This window comes from Aotus nancymaae, unplaced genomic scaffold, assembly GCF_030222135.1.
Source record: "Aotus nancymaae isolate 86718 unplaced genomic scaffold, 86718_ANA_hifiasm-v0.15.2.pri h1tg000003l, whole genome shotgun sequence".
Lineage (NCBI taxonomy): Eukaryota > Metazoa > Chordata > Mammalia > Primates > Aotidae > Aotus > Aotus nancymaae.
The window spans coordinates 34243975-34259565 of NW_026988414.1; the positions used below are offsets into that span (position 1 = coordinate 34243975).

Below are 15591 nucleotides of genomic sequence, written 5' to 3' on the forward strand. Positions count from 1 at the left end.
CAACATCCATCAGCATACTATGAACACCTCTTTGCACACAAACTAGAAAATATAGAAGAAATGGATAAATTCTTGAACACATATACCCTTCCAAGACTGAAACAGGAAGAAAATGAATCCCTGAACAGATTAATAATGAGCTCCAAAATTGAATCAATAATAAATAGCCTACCAACCAAAACCAAAACCAAACCAAAACAAAACAAAAAAACAAAACCACAAACTCAGGAACAAATGGACTCACAGACAAATTCTACCACATGTACAAATAGCTGGCACCATTTCTGGTGAAACTATTACAAAAAAAATTGAAGAGTACAGGCTCCTCCCCAATTCATTCAATGGAGCCAGAATCATCCTGATGCCAAAACCTGGCAGAAACACAACAAACAAAGAAAACTTCAGGCCAATATCCTCAATTAACATTAATGCAAAAAATTCTCAACAAAATACTAGCAAATTCAATCCAACAGTACATCAAAAAGCTAATTCACCATGATCCAGTAGGCTTTATCCCTGGGATGCAAGGTTAGTTCAACATATACAAGTCAAATAATGTGATTTATCACATAGACAGAACTAAAAATAAAAACCACATGATTATCTCAATAGATGCAGAAGAGGCTTTTGATAAAATTCCACACCCCTTCAAGTTAAAAACCCTCAACAAACTAGGCACTGAAGGAAAATACTTCAAAATAGTAAGAGCGATCTATGACAAACCCACAGCCAACATCATACTGATTGGGCAAAAGCTGGAAGCATTCCTCTTGAAACCAGCACAAGACAAGGAGACCACCTTGCACCATTCCTATTCAACTAGTATTAGAAGCTCTGGCTAGAGCAATCAGGCAGGAGAAAGAAATAGGAAGAGAGGAAGTCAAACTATCTTGTTTGCAGATGACATGATTCTATATCTAGAAAACCCCATAGTCTCTGCCCAAAAGCTCTTTCATCTGATACACAACATCAGCAAAGTTTCAGAGTACAAAAGCAACATACAAAAACCAGTAGCATTCCTATACCAACAACATCTAAGCTGAGAGCCAAAACAGGAATGCAATCCCACTCACAATCATCACAAAAAGAATAAAATATTTAGTAATACAGCTAACCAGGAAGGTGAAAAGTCTCTACAAAGAGAATTGCAAACCACTGCTCAAAAAAATCAGAGATGACCAAACAAATAGAAAAGCATAAACATCCCATGTTCATGGATAGGAAGAATCAATATCTCTAAAATGGCCATATTGCTCAAAGCAATTTACAGATTCAATGCTATTCCTATCAAACTACCAATGACATTCTTACAGGATCAGAAAACCTATTTTAAAATTTATATGCAACAAAAAAAGAGCCTGAATAGCGAAGGCAATCCTAAGTAAAAAGAGCACAGCTGGAGGTATCATGTTACCTGACAGGTCTACAGTAATCAAAACAGCATGTTACAGGTACAAGAACAGACACACAAACCAATGGAATAAAATGCCTCACACCTAAACTATCTGATCTTCAACAAAGCTGACAAAAGCAAGGAATGAGGAAAGGACTACTCATTCAATAAATGGTACTGGGATAGCTGGGTAGCCATAAGCAGAAGATTGAAACTGGACCCCTACATTATACCACATACAAAAATCAACTCAAGATAGATTAAAGATTTACATGTAAAGCCTAAAACTATAGAAATCCTGGAAGATAAAACAAAAAAACCATTCTGGGGACTTGGCAAAGATTTCATGATGAAGACACCAAAAGCAATTGTAACAAAACCAAAAATTGGCAAATGGACCTAATTAAACTAAAGAGCATCTGTACAGCAAAACAAACGAAAACTATCAACAAACAGACAACCTACAGAGTGAAAGAAAATAACTGCAAACTATGCTTCTGACAAAGGTGTAATATCCAGAATCTATAAGAAATTTAAATTAACAAGCAAAAAACAACCCCATTGAAAAGTGGGCAAAGGACACAAACAGACACTTTTCAAAAGTAGACATACATGTGGCCAATCAGTATATGAAAAGATGCTCAACATCACTTATCATTAGAGAAATACAAATCAAAACCACAATGAGATGCCATCTCATAACAGCCAGAATGAATATTATTTAAAAGTCAAAAAACAACAAATGCTGGCAAGATTCGAGAGAAAAGGGTATGCTTATTTACTGCTAGTGGGAGTGTATTCCAGTGTGGCAATTTCTCAAAGAACTTAAAATGGAACTAACTACCTTTTGACCCCACAGTCCCATTATTGGGTATATACCGAAAGGAATGTAAAACATTCTACCATAAAGACACATGCATGCCCATACATTCATTGCAGTACTAGTCACAGTAGCAAAGACATGGAGTCAACCTAAATGCCCATTGACAGTAGACTGGATAAATAAAACGTGGTACATATAAACCACGGGATACTATGCAACCACAAAAAGAATGAGACTATGTCCTTTGCAGCAACATGGATGGAACTGGAGGCCATTATCCTAAGCAACCTAACAAAGGAACAGAAAAATCAAATACTGCATGTTCTCACTTTTAAGTGGGAGCTAAACAAAGAACATATGGATACTAGGAGGGAAACAACAGACACTGGGGCCTATTTGAGGGTGAAGGGTGGGAGTGGGGAGAGGATCAGAAAAAAAAAACAAAAACCTATCGGGTACTATGCTTATTACCCTGCTGACAAAATTATCTGGATATCTAACCCCCATGACAAGCAATTTACCTGCACATGTACCCCTGAACAATAACAAACCTGCACATGTACCCTGAACCTAAGATAAAATTTTTTTTAAGTATGAATATTTTTGTAATTCTCTTTCTACACCTCTATGGATACTGGGCCACTGAGGACCCCAGCTTACACTAGGGAAACACACAGAATGAGCATAGCAAACTTTCTCAATGCCCAAGAATGAATCTGTTGCTGGCCTACCTCACTCACAGATAAACTCTGTTGCTCTTCCTGTGCCTCCTTCTCCTCCTTCTCTTCCTCCAGCTTCTCCTTCTCCTCCTCTTCCTCCTTCTCATGGTCTGACTCCTCCTTTTCTCCTTGACCCTTCACATTCTTCTGGTTCAGGGATGGGTTTAAGGAACTCTCTCTTTCAACCTGCATTTCTTCCAATCCCTGAATAGAGCCTTCTTTGGACTCATCCATCTCAGCATGCAGAGGAGATTTTTTCTGCTGGCCCAGCTCCTCTTCAGTTATGAAGGACTCCATTTCTTGAGTGTTTTCTTCTTCCATCTCTTCTACTGACCTGGCAGCACTTGTCCCACTACTTATGCTTTCCTCACCTCTGCTCATGTCCTCTTTAGATCCTTGCTTCTTCCTCAGTTTTCTCATTCTCTTCTGGAAGCATTTTTCATGTGCTTCTGTTGATGATCAACATCAAAGCACAAGGACAGACAATTTACTGATGCTGCCTGGATTGGGCCTCCCAACCCACAAACGCCTAACAGTGAAGTCTTGGAGAATCAGACTTGAATTGAAAAAGTGTTACCTGGTTTCCTGAATTTGAAAATGACTTCTCCAACCAAGTTCTACAAGGAAAAACCATGAGTCACCAAAGGACATTTCTTCAGAGTGCCACTTTTAAGTGCATCTCTTTTAAATAGAAGGACCCATCCCTCCCCTTTAATATCTGATGCAGGCTTTGACCAACTCAGTTCACTGTGGTAATTGGGGTGTTCCCAATCTGGGAAACCAGTTTTTCTTAATTCCAAGAAGGCTAGTAAACCCTTACAGCACACAACAGGTAGTCACGGAATAAAAGCTCATTATGACATATTTTTTGGCAGTCATCTGGAGCAAAGGGCAAGAAAAATATAAACTGAGGGATGCAAACAAAGGGGCAGAAATCTGCTGAATTCTGTGCTAGATGGAACAGACAGAATGGGCATGATTTACATGATCCTGTGAGCCCCCTTGTAAACCCTGTAAACCTGTTTCCCAGGCTCTGGCTGAAGTTTTGGATATACTGTGTTATGGATAACAGTGCAAGCTATAGAGTGTGCAGGTCTGGATTTGATTCCCAGATCCTTATAAGCTAAGTGATCCTGGGCAAGTCCTTTAAACCCTATGGGGCTTAGTGTTATCCTCCATGAAATGAATATTTTTTAATAGTGCCTATTTTACCTTTAACCCAGATGACCCGAATCATCTCAAAGGGCAGGCAATGAGCTCACCATCCTATAGCTTGAGCTTCCCCTTCAAACTAGGTGGCACAGGGAGCATCTATTAGCAATCTAAACAGGATTCTCTTCTGGGAGGAAAGATCCTCGGGGAAGGAGCCAGGTGTCCTGTATATATGGGAAACCTTTGGCCAGGTTCGGTGCCAACCACAAGCATTTCCATTCTGGCCAGGCAGGACTATGGCTAGTGTGTGGGAAAAGAGCCAAACTCTGGGGGATTCAAACCAGGGAATCCCAGGTATCCATGCATTTGCCCAGGGAACATTTATCATATCTGAATTATGTGTAAGACCCTGTGCTGACAGCAATCAAAGTTGAATAAAAATTAATAAGGCATACATGCCCTTTAAGAAATACATTATAGTTGGGTGCTCTAGACTCCTGTATTTGACAGCAACCAAGCACAAAATGTTCAGAGCCCAGAGAGGTGGCAGGGGCTGAGCAAGGTGAGATGAAGGGTCATGCTGAATGAGTGGGAGCCTTTCCCTTGGTAGTGAACTGGAAGTATGGGTGGGTTCGGGATGTGTAGAGACAGAGGGGCCCCAGCAGAGGGAGCAGGATGAGGAAGGGTAGCAGGCAGGGGGCACATGCAGGAAGAGGGATGAGCCTCCTGGATGGGGAAGAGTCAAGGCGGGAAGCAGAGAGTGTGGGACCTTTGTGTTTATCTAGGGACTGTAAGTTGGATTTGGTGGGGGCTGCAGAGTTGATGAGGGATTTTTCAGGAGAGTAGGTGGGTCAAAGCTATATTTTAGGAGAATTATGTGGCAGTGGTAGGTATGATAAATGGAATTCCAAGAGCCCTATAAATTAACCTTTTCATTATAAGTCCATTCAGGCTTGAGCCCTGAATTCTGAGCCCTTCAGTCTCTTTTAAACTGAGAAAGAGGTGGTCTCTTTAGAGACACTTTCAGCTTCTTTCTCCTTACATTGATTTGAACTCTGCAGGGTTAGGAATGGCTTTCAAAGTCTAGACAGATCATAAGAAGAAGTCAGCCTCTCTCTTAGCTTCTTCATGAGTAGCTGTATCATTTCCCTCTCCATACCTGTTCAAAGATTTCACGCACAAAGAAGTATTGGCTGAGGGTGGAGCTGTAGGAGTTGAGTTCTTTCAGTACGATCGCTGGGTACTCCATCACTTCCTTTGTCACGAGGGTGTGAAAAGATTCATACCTGGGAGGTAGGTAGGTGAGACAGGGGACCCCAGCCAGGAACCACACCCCTGACCCCAAGGAGACGGGCTGAAATCTGGCACTTAGCTCTGTGTAGAGCTGCTGTGAGGCTGCTTTTATTGCAGCAGTCCTTGGCTTGTTTTGCTATTTTTCTGATCATGCAAGAAATATATACTTTTTGTAGAAAGTTTGGAAAACACACTCAGAGAGTTTTCTGCTTGTAACGTGAGCTTCCTTTCCCTGTCCAGGGTCCTAACCCTGTCCTTGGTCTTAATGCTGTCCTTGAACTTTACAATACCTACATTATTCCATCAAACCCCCAAATCCCCCAAGGTCCAGACTTCTGTTTCTCAGATACGGAGACCAAGGCTCATGGGGTTACTTGCTTGCCCAAAGTAATCAGAATTGCCTTCTGAATCTAAGTCCTGCAATCAATTGGCAGTATAATTCCATTTCTGTGAACAGTCCTTATGGAATCAGTTGTACAAAGTCACAAAGACCAAAGAAAATTCACAGAGAATTGTTTGTCATATTGAGGAGTTAGAACAAATAGAAACAGCTAATCAATTGGGGTATTGCTAAACCATCACGAAGTATCTATATTTACTTCACAATGCTACATGGTATTTAAAAATGGAAATGTATCTGCAGTTATGGAACAATTTGCATAGTATAATCCAACCTTTTTTTTTTTTTTTTTTTGAGATGGAGTCTCACACTGTTGCTGGGCTGGAATGCAATGGGGCGATCTTGGCTCACTGCAACCTCTGCCTCCTGGATTCAAGCAATTCTCCTGCCTCAGCCTCCCAAGCAGCTGGGATTACAGGCGCCCACCACCACGCCTGGCTAATTTTTTATATTTTTAGTAGAGATGGGGTTTCACTATTTTGGCCAGGCTGGTCTCGAACTCCTGACTTTGTGATCTGCCTGCCTTGGCCTCCCAAAGTGCTGGGATTATAGGCATGAGCCACCGTGCCCAGCCAATCCAATCTTTATTTTAAAAACACTATATATGTGTATGTTTGCAGTGATTAACTTATTTTTCCTGCTTTGACAAATAATGTACATGTTTAATTTTTTTTTTTTGAGACAGAGTCTTGCTCTGCCCCCAGGCTGAAGTGCAATGGCATGATCTTGGCTCACTGCAACCTCTGTCTCCAGGGTTAAAGTGATTCTCCTGCCTCAGCCTCGCAAGTAGCTGGGATTATAGGTGCCTACCACCATGCCTGGCTAATTTTTGTATTTTTAGTAGAGATGGGGTTTCACCATGTTGGCCGGGCTGGTCTTGAACTCCTGTTCTCAGGTGATCCACCTACATCTTTAAATTTTGAAAAGGAGGCCCCATGTTCTTGAACTTGAGCCACATTTCTTTGAAACCTCCCTCCACAAACTTTTCAACATTCTCCCTAGAAGCTTCTTTGTTGGCTGAGAGCAGGGCTGCAGAGGGCCATAATGCTTTCTAAAGTGAAAGGCATAATTTTCGTTTTAAGGACTCTTGTGCAGGCTGACCTCAACCTTGAAAATGAATTCCTGACCATCCCCTCCTGCCTTTTAGGGCCTGTTTGGCCTACCTGTATTTCATGTTCTTCAGATAATCTTTGACCTTTTCCAGGTGAAACGCCAGTGTTTCTTTGTGGCTCTGCTGCCTCAGTTGGTCCAAGAGCCTGTCGAGGTGGGCTTCCTGGGCCTGCAGCCACCCCCAAAACAAGAGCAGACGTGACCTCCAGTGATCACGGAGTGTGAGTGACCTGCACGGACCCTGCCGCTGGAACTGAGGCCCAGGTGCCTGGCAGACCTAGGACTTCCTTTCAACAAATGGGGCACCTAACCTGCCACCACCCTCTCTCTCCACTACAAGCCTCCAGACACTTCTCTGCCTGCAAGGTTCTTCCCTGCCCACATAATACCCCCAGGAAACCAGGTCAGATGGGACACCCCTGGGGACATGGCCCTCCCACCCGCCTGGTCAGGCCTACACTACACCTGCTCCTTGCTCTCCTTCTCACCAGTCGTGCTTGAAATCAGATGCTGAGTTTGTTCCCCCTACCTCCTGGACTGTGTGAGAGCAGGCAGGGCGGGGGCCAGTTGACCTGTGCAGGCAGGAGATGGCCCCAGTTATGGAGTTTTGAAATGATTCCCAACACGTGCACAGTTTGCTATATGAATGACACGTCTGACTCTAAGAACTTGGAGTGTCTTCCCCCTTTTCTTTCAGAATGTGATGTCTTAACAGATCCCACATATGAGAACTTGGAGCTATTCCCCCTCACCTTGGAAATGTTATGTCACCCTTATCAGCCCCCGATATGTGAGTTACTGACCTTAACTACTGGACCTCAAAAAACTCAAGAGTTTGATACTTTGAGAACTTAGGCTGAGGCAGGTTTCACTCTGTGAAACCTTTGAATGAAAGAGAGCTCAGGCTGTGACAGGATTGAGGCTATGAAGCCAAGCCACCAGCACCGGCACTACCCTCTGGCTTCCAGGGACCTATGTGCCATTACCGATGTCCACTGTGTTGGCTTGCAAGCCAGTTTCTCCTGAGAAACCACATGTGGAAAGAAACCATACCTGAAGCTTTTATTAGACTTTACTTCCCATGGAAGTCTGCTTCCATCCTAATTGAGCAATTAGACTTTAATAGCTTTGCAACTCAAAACAGGCTTGAAGTACCTTGTCTACGCCCTGTGGACCTATTCCCTTTGAGGTTTGTTCACGTTATTCTCCCCCTCTTTAAGCATTGTGAACCTACAAAAAAATTCTCTTTGAATGGCAATAAAGTGTGTGATTTGTGATCCCATCCTTTAATCATCTCCTTATTTGAACCATCTGTCTGTCTCTCATGCACGCTCTTACAGACACCTTTGGTTCCGGGAGATTTCCGCTGTCTCCATCTGATCCTATGACCAACGTGAGCCTCAGTGTCCCCATCTGCACAAATTTCACAGCTTAAGGTTTTCCATTTGGGTCAAGGATCTGTTTGAGTTCACTGGTGTTTGTGGTGTGAAACATGGAGACCTGGGTGGGGACATACCTGGCTCTCCAGGCTGTGCTTCTGCCGGTGCTGCTCCATCCTCTTCTCCAGCTCTAGCTCCTGCACCAACAGCTCACTCTGGTGTGCCTCCCACAGTTGCACCACCTCCTGGAAGTACCTGAAGAGGTTCGAACTCTGCCACTCTGTCTGATCTGCCAGGGTCTCGAAGGATTTCTACAATGGCAGAACCCAGAGAAGGGACCTTGAGGGTTGACAGTCCCAGGGCCAGGAAGAGGGCCCACCTGTGGGACCCCCATCTCTAACAACTGAACAGCATTGCCCAGACACCATCCCTCAAGGTCAACGTCCAGGCCACACCTGGGCTCCGGGTCCTCCCTCCCTGGAGCAGCATTTCAGGTCTGCCCAAGGCCATGCCCTTGGTCTTGCTGATCCTCAAGTCCCATCTCTAGACATGTCCTATGCCCCACAAAAGTCTCTGACAGGAAGATGGAGTCTGGGCCTAGAAGAAAGAAGGTCCATTCCTAAAAACCAGGCTGGGCACTCAGGAGGCCACAGCAACGCTGGCCTGGGTCTCTTTCCTTCTCTGGAGTTCCCTCATTCATGGCATCGGGGCCAAACACCACACCTGCTGTGAAATCCTCACACACCACTTACCTTTGAAAAAAATATACGTGTTGGCTGGGCGTGGTGGCTCATACCTATAATCTCAGCACTTTGGGAGGCTGAGGTGGGTGGATCACCTGAGGTCGGGAGTTTGAGACCAGCCTGACCAACATGGAGAAACCCTATCTCTACTAAAAATACAAAATTAGCTGGGCATGGTGGTGCATGCCTGTAATCCCAGCTACTTGGGAGACTGAAGCAGGAGAATCACTTGAACCCGAACGGTGGAGGTTGTGGTGAGTCAAGATCATACCATTGCACTCCAGCCTGGGCAACGAGAGCAAAACTCTGTCTTATAAAATTTAAAAAAAAAAGTACATGTCCTATGCCCTCATCTGGGCCAGGGGTAGGCAAGCTGCCACCTGTAGACTAAATTTGGCCCTCCACCTGTTTTTGTTTGGTCCTGAGAACTATACACAGATATTCCAGTTTTAAAATGGCTGGAAAATAATCAAAAGAAGATATTTAATGAGATAAATATTATATAAAATTCAAATTTCAGTGTCCATCAACAAAGCTATTGGAACAGTATTTAAAACAGCCATGCCATTTGTTTTTGCATTGCCTAGGGCTGCTTTTGCATGGCGCTCGCAGAGCTGACAAGGTGAGTCAGAGACCTGATGGCCCACAGACCCTAAAATAGTCACGATCTGGCCCTTCACAGAAAACATGAGCCAACCCCGGCTCAAGACAACACACATCTTGGGCTAGGAGCTTATTGTGCCTCTGCAGCCCTTCAGTGCCCAGGGTCAACAATGGCTGGGAGCGTTCATGGCCTGGAGTTCTGCGCAGCACCCATGTCAGTGGGTGGCTGGGAGGAGTCGGCTGGGTGACGCTGGAGTGGCCAGCATAAGGGGGCTGCTCTGAGAGGGGCTGACAAGGGCTAGTAGACACACTAGGAACATGCCAGTTGGAGCTCCTGCACTCTCCTTACAACCCAAGACCCCCAGGAACCTGCAACCCCACCTCAGCTCCCCAGCGGAACAGTCCCCAGCACGCACGTCCAAGAGCTCCAGGTCCTCCTCCACCTTGCCCTGGAGCGCTCCCACCATCTGGAGTAAGAACTGGTTCACCAGGGTCTCTGCCTCCTCCTCAGTGAAGGCCTCCCAGTCCAGCAGCTGCTTCTGGGGTGTGTAGGACAATGCAGAGCCTGGATTAGGGCTGCGGTCCCCACAGGCATCAACCACATCCTATGGGCCTCAGCATTGCTCAAGTCAGGCCTGGGCTTCAGGTGAAGGGCCCTGCGCCCCATCAATTCTGTTCCCCTTAGGGTCTGGGGGGCTGGGCGCAAGCTGGCTGGAGAGGTGTGCAGGAGCTCCCTGGGGGCTCCCCAAGTGGGGCCCTCAGCTCAAACATGCTTCACAACAGGTTAAGGTTTGTGGAGAGGAGTGGGGGTTGCTTACCATCTTACCAAGGAAGCAGAAGGGGATATTCTGACTCAATAGTTCCCCTACCCCAGAGAACTGGTCACAGCCGTGCTGGGGTTTGGGAGCAAGTTTACTGTCTCACTCTGTTACGCAGTGGGCATGGTGGAGAGGAAAGTAAGGCCAGGCCTATCTACGAAGGGGGTGCATCACAATAACCCCAGGACGTGACCTCCATTCATAAACAACGCTGTGTGTGACACAGAGTCAAGGGTGAAGTCTGTGGTGATCTGAGAGTGCACACACCATCTGACATGGGCTTCCTGGGGGAGGCAATGGGCTAAAACAGGAGAGATGGCAGGGATAGCTAGGAGGGGATCTGTGCAGAAGGAACAGCTTCAGAATGCCCAGAGCCCATGAGGAAGAAAAGCCTGGATGGAGGCTAAAGGGTGTGTGGGAGTGAGGTGGGGACATAGCTGGGGAGGGGAAGGCATTGGGGATGGGGCCGGGGAAGGCACTGCAGGTCCTGCCCAGGCACTCCTCTTCTTGGGCCCGCCGGAAGGGTGCCCACCTTACAATTCTGCAGATGCATCAGGCACTCCTGCCACGTCTTCTCATACAGCAGGCGGATCCGCATCAGGCAGTCCAGGTGGTAGGTGTCTCCAAGGGCAGAAAACAAAGCGTATCAGTCCAGAAGGAAGAAGGGATGAGTAAGGGGAGTGTCCCCTTTGCAAAGGAGCAAAGGTTCTCCACAGCAACACTTATTTAGGTGAAGATCAGTGGTCCCGATTCAGACCAGGGGCTGGCATCCCCTTACAAAGTTCCTGACACCCCAAGATAAGGATCTTAAATGAAGAGCTTGTCTTTATCTGTTCTGAATTCATTCTGGCCCTGACTCTTGACTCAGTTTCAGGGCTGGTGAAATTCCTTTTAGGCAGCTGCACCAAGTTGTAAACCAGTAATGACAGTGGAGATCAATGAGCATCTACTGATCCCATCTGTGGTTCATCCCTGAAAAAGTGAATGCACTAGCAGAATGCCCAGAAGCTTGCTTATTTATTTATTTTCTCTATTTCTCCTCCCTTCAGTTTCCCAGCTTATAATAAACTCAGTGTGACTCTGATGTCTAACATAAGCAACTCTGGGTTAGTGCTGCTGGCAATTTCTAGAAACTGAAAGACCACACAGAGATTTTGTAGTGGCTGTTCTTTGTCCAGGGCTGGGGAGGAGGGCAGGGTGATGGCAGCTGCTGTAGATTTAGGATACCTGGGAGGCTTGACAGATGCCCGAACTGATGAGAAGAAGCTGTCAATCTGCTTTCTCCTGTCCCCAGGGCTAGTTCCTAGGCCAAGGTGTCCACATCCTTCTGTGAGGCCACTGTGAGGGGCTCTCCCAGGTCCCCCTGCACCCCTCTGGGCGATTTGCACCCTCTGACGTCATCACCTTCAGCTCAGAATCTTCCACTGGGTTACCACTGCCCTCAGGACAAAGCCCAGACTTTCCCATGCAGCCCATGTCGCCAGCAGAGTCCGGCTGCTTTGCATCTTCCAGCCTCCCTCCCTGCTTCCAAAGGCCCCAGCCTTGTCTTGGCTTGGGGGCCCCCTACACTGTATCCTTGCTTGGAATGCCTCCTCCCTCTTGGCCTGGCTGACTCTTACCTCCCTTCCAGTTCTCAACCAGCTGTGTCCCTGACAATGGCTCCCAGGGCTGGGGACCTGTCCATTCCCTGCTTGCTCTGACTTTTGCTCTGGACTGGAAGTGCCTGAAGGCAGAGCCAGCTACTGAATGCCAAGGCCCAGCATAACACCTGTCCCTAGGAGGCACTAAATGAATGGCAGCCATTGCTATTATTTAGGGTCTCAGGGCTCATATAGAAACACCCTTAGTATTATAAACCTGAGGGCCCTAGAAACGGTGGCGGGTACTACTAGCCAAAGTACCCAAGCTAAGTCCAGCTGTGACACTTCATTGGCTGTGTGACCTTGGGCAGGATACTTTACCTCTCTGTGCCACTAAACCCTTCTCTTGCTACAAGAGGACAAAGATACCACTGACCTCACTAGGTTGCTGTGATCCTCTAAGGAGATGAAAAACTTATTACATATCTTCCAGAGCAAGTCGTGGCAAACCTTTTCTAACAAGGCTAGAGAGTAAATTGTTTTTGCTTTGCAGCCATACAGTCTCCGTTGTAACTACAGATGTTCCCTGATTTACAATGGGGTTATGTCCCAATAAACCCACCATAAGTTGAAAATATCTTCAGTTGAAAATGCCTTTAATATGCCTAACCTCCTGAACATCATAGCTTAGCCTAGACTACCTTAAATGTGCTCAGAAAACATACATCCGTCTACAGTTTGGTGAAATCATCGGGCAACAGAGTCCACCTGTTTACCCTCATGACCGCGGGGCTGACTGGGAGCTGCATCTTGTCACCATTGCCCAGCGTTTCCAGGGAGCATCGCACCATGGATCCAGGCACCATAGCCCAGGAAAAGAGCAAAATTCAAAATCTGAAGTATAGTTTTTGCTGAATGTGTATCGCTTTCACACTACTGTAAAGTCGCAAAGTCCTCAGTTGACCCATCGCAAGTTAGGGGCTATCTGCATTCATCTCTGCAATTTAGAGCAAAAGCAGCCAGAGATAATATGTCAGCAGATGAGGCAGCTAGAGTCTAACAACACTTACTGACCAAACCAGCAGCCAGCATAGGCTGCAGCCTGACTGCCCTCATTATAGAGCATTTTGAAATATCGCCATTTGTGATTGAGGACTCTGTGTAGGCAAGGCACTGGACTACCACTGGACATCCACTCCACAAGCAGGGACTATTACTCCTCTTGCCATCACTATTTTACAGAGGAGGACACTGAGCCCACCAAAGGCCCTGATTTTCCCAAGGTCACACACTCCTCTGGGAGGAGCAGAGTTGGGCGTCAAGACCATGTGCTCCACCTCACACTCTCGGGATATGCCCCTGAGCCTTCCTCAAAGAGGGCATCAGCGCCATCTCTCTGTCTCCATGCTTGGGTCAGGGGTCAGAGGGTGTGCCTTGTGTAGCTGCAGGCTGGGCAGTGAGGAGAGGAGGCCCTGGGAAGGGAGGAGGGGCCTTTTGAGCCCTCAGAGCTCACTCTTCCCTCCACACACCCGACGTGATTGCTGCTCCACCCACTTGGCTGAGCTTCGACAAAGCAGCTGCTTGAACAGAGTTCTGGAGAGATGCAGGTGGAGTCCTGCAAATGTCACTCACCTAGTTCCTTGTTCAGGGCATTGAGAGAAGAATGCCACTCAGTCAGCTGAGTTTTGTTGTAATTAGGGGGCAGGAGGTCACTGGGGAAGGAAGATATGGCAAGTCAGCCACACAGGAACAAAACATTTACTCACCAAAATGGATAGCATCTTCAAGGAACATAGCTCCAGAAAATCACGGATACAAATACTGAAGAACAAAGGGAACTGCTGGGGATTTCCTGGTGCCAAAACACCACCTGGCTGAAAGGTCTTTTAATTAACAACTTCTAAGTAATCAGTTTGTTACTTAGAATAGAAAACAAAACAGAATTTTTCCAGTGGAAAAAACAAACTGTTCATATCCCTTGACCAAGGAAGCCTACTTCTGGGAATTAATCTGAGATGGCATTATAAAATGCACAGAAACTTTATGTATTAAGATGTTCACTTAACAATCCTGTTCATAAACTCACATGATGATTTAAAAACCTTCACATCAACAATAGAAAACTGTCTAAAAAAGGTACAGCGAAATCTCTTCTGAAGTCATTAGAAATGGTGTCATAAAAAAGAATGAGATCATGGCTTTGCAGCAACATGGATGGAGCCAGAGGCCATTATCCTACATTAACTAACACAGGATCAGAAAACCAGATACCACAGGTTCTCACCTGTAAGTGGGAGCTAAACTTCGAATACATATGGGCATAAAGAAGAATACAAGCACCAGCGCCTACTTGAGGGTGCAGGGCGGAAGGAGGGAGAAGATGGAGACACTACCTACTTTGTATTATGCTTATTACCTGGGTGACAGAATAATCTGTACACCAAAACCCCACAACATGCGATTTACCTGTATAACAAAGCTGCACATGTACCCCCGAATCTAAAATAAAAGTTAAAAAAAAGGACACTGAATTATTTTTTAAATTTTTATTTTTATCTTAAGTTCCAGGGTACTTGTGCAGGATATGCAGTTTGTTACATAGGCAAACATGTGCTATAGTGATTTGCTGCACCTATTAACCAATCACCCAGATATTAAGCCCAGCATGCATTAGCTATTTTTCCTAATGCTCTCCTACCCCCCATCTCACCCCTAACAGGCCCCAGTGTGTGTTGTTCCCTTCCCTGTGTCCATGTGTTCTCATCGTTCAGCTCCCATTTATAAATAAGGACATGTGGTGTTTGGTTTTCTGCTCCTGCATTAGTTTGCTGAGGATAATGGCTTCCAGCTCCAACCATGACCCTGCAAAGGACATGATCTCATTTTTTTATGGCTGCATTGTATTTCATGATGTATATGTACCACATTTTCTTTATACAATTAGACATCTAATTAAAAAAAATAGTGTGGTAGATTGAAAAATGGTCAGCTCCCTCCCATGGGGGAGGTGGAGTCTATTTCTCCACCCCTGGAATCTGGGCATGGCCATGTAACTGGTCTTAGCCAATAGGACATTAGCAAACACAAGCTAGCAGAGGCTTGGGAAGGGCTGTGCATGGGTTTGCCCTCTCCTACTTCAGTGACCTTCTGCCACCCACTGTATGTAGGATCTCAGGTTGGCCTCCTGGAAGCTAAGAAAATATATGGAGAGAGGACCCAACTGACCCAACAGAGACTCCAGACACATGGGTGAGGCCGTCCTAGACCTTCCAGCCTTTGCTAAGCCAGCCCACACTAGGGGAACCACCCAGCTGACTTACAGAATTATGAGAGACTAGACATGATTGTTGTTTAAAGACAATAAATTTGGGGTGCTGTTGAATGGTGTGGAAGAGGTGTATTGCTAGAGGGATCATATGATTTATTGTCTAAACTAGGACATTTTTGACAGTGAAAGAAGTCACTATGAATGATTATGCCAGAACAAGATGTATAACCCAGTATGGTCTTGGGCAAACAGGGATTCAGATAACCCTACTCATAACTGGACAGTAATGAGCAAAAGGTAAGTACAAGAG

General features: G+C 45.8%; 1 protein-coding gene across 1 annotated transcript in view; it reads right to left on the minus strand.

Annotated features, from left to right (window-relative positions):
* The window catches only part of CCDC180 (coiled-coil domain containing 180), a 64100-nt gene that overhangs the window by 35155 nt on the left and 13354 nt on the right, over positions 1–15591 (minus strand). The window contains 8 exon segments of the mRNA XM_064379791.1: positions 2948–3384; positions 3513–3552; positions 5247–5373; positions 6944–7059; positions 8407–8580; positions 10032–10154; positions 10966–11054; positions 13646–13725. Of these exon segments, the coding sequence (XP_064235861.1) occupies positions 2948–3384; positions 3513–3552; positions 5247–5373; positions 6944–7059; positions 8407–8580; positions 10032–10154; positions 10966–11054; positions 13646–13725 (1186 nt within the window).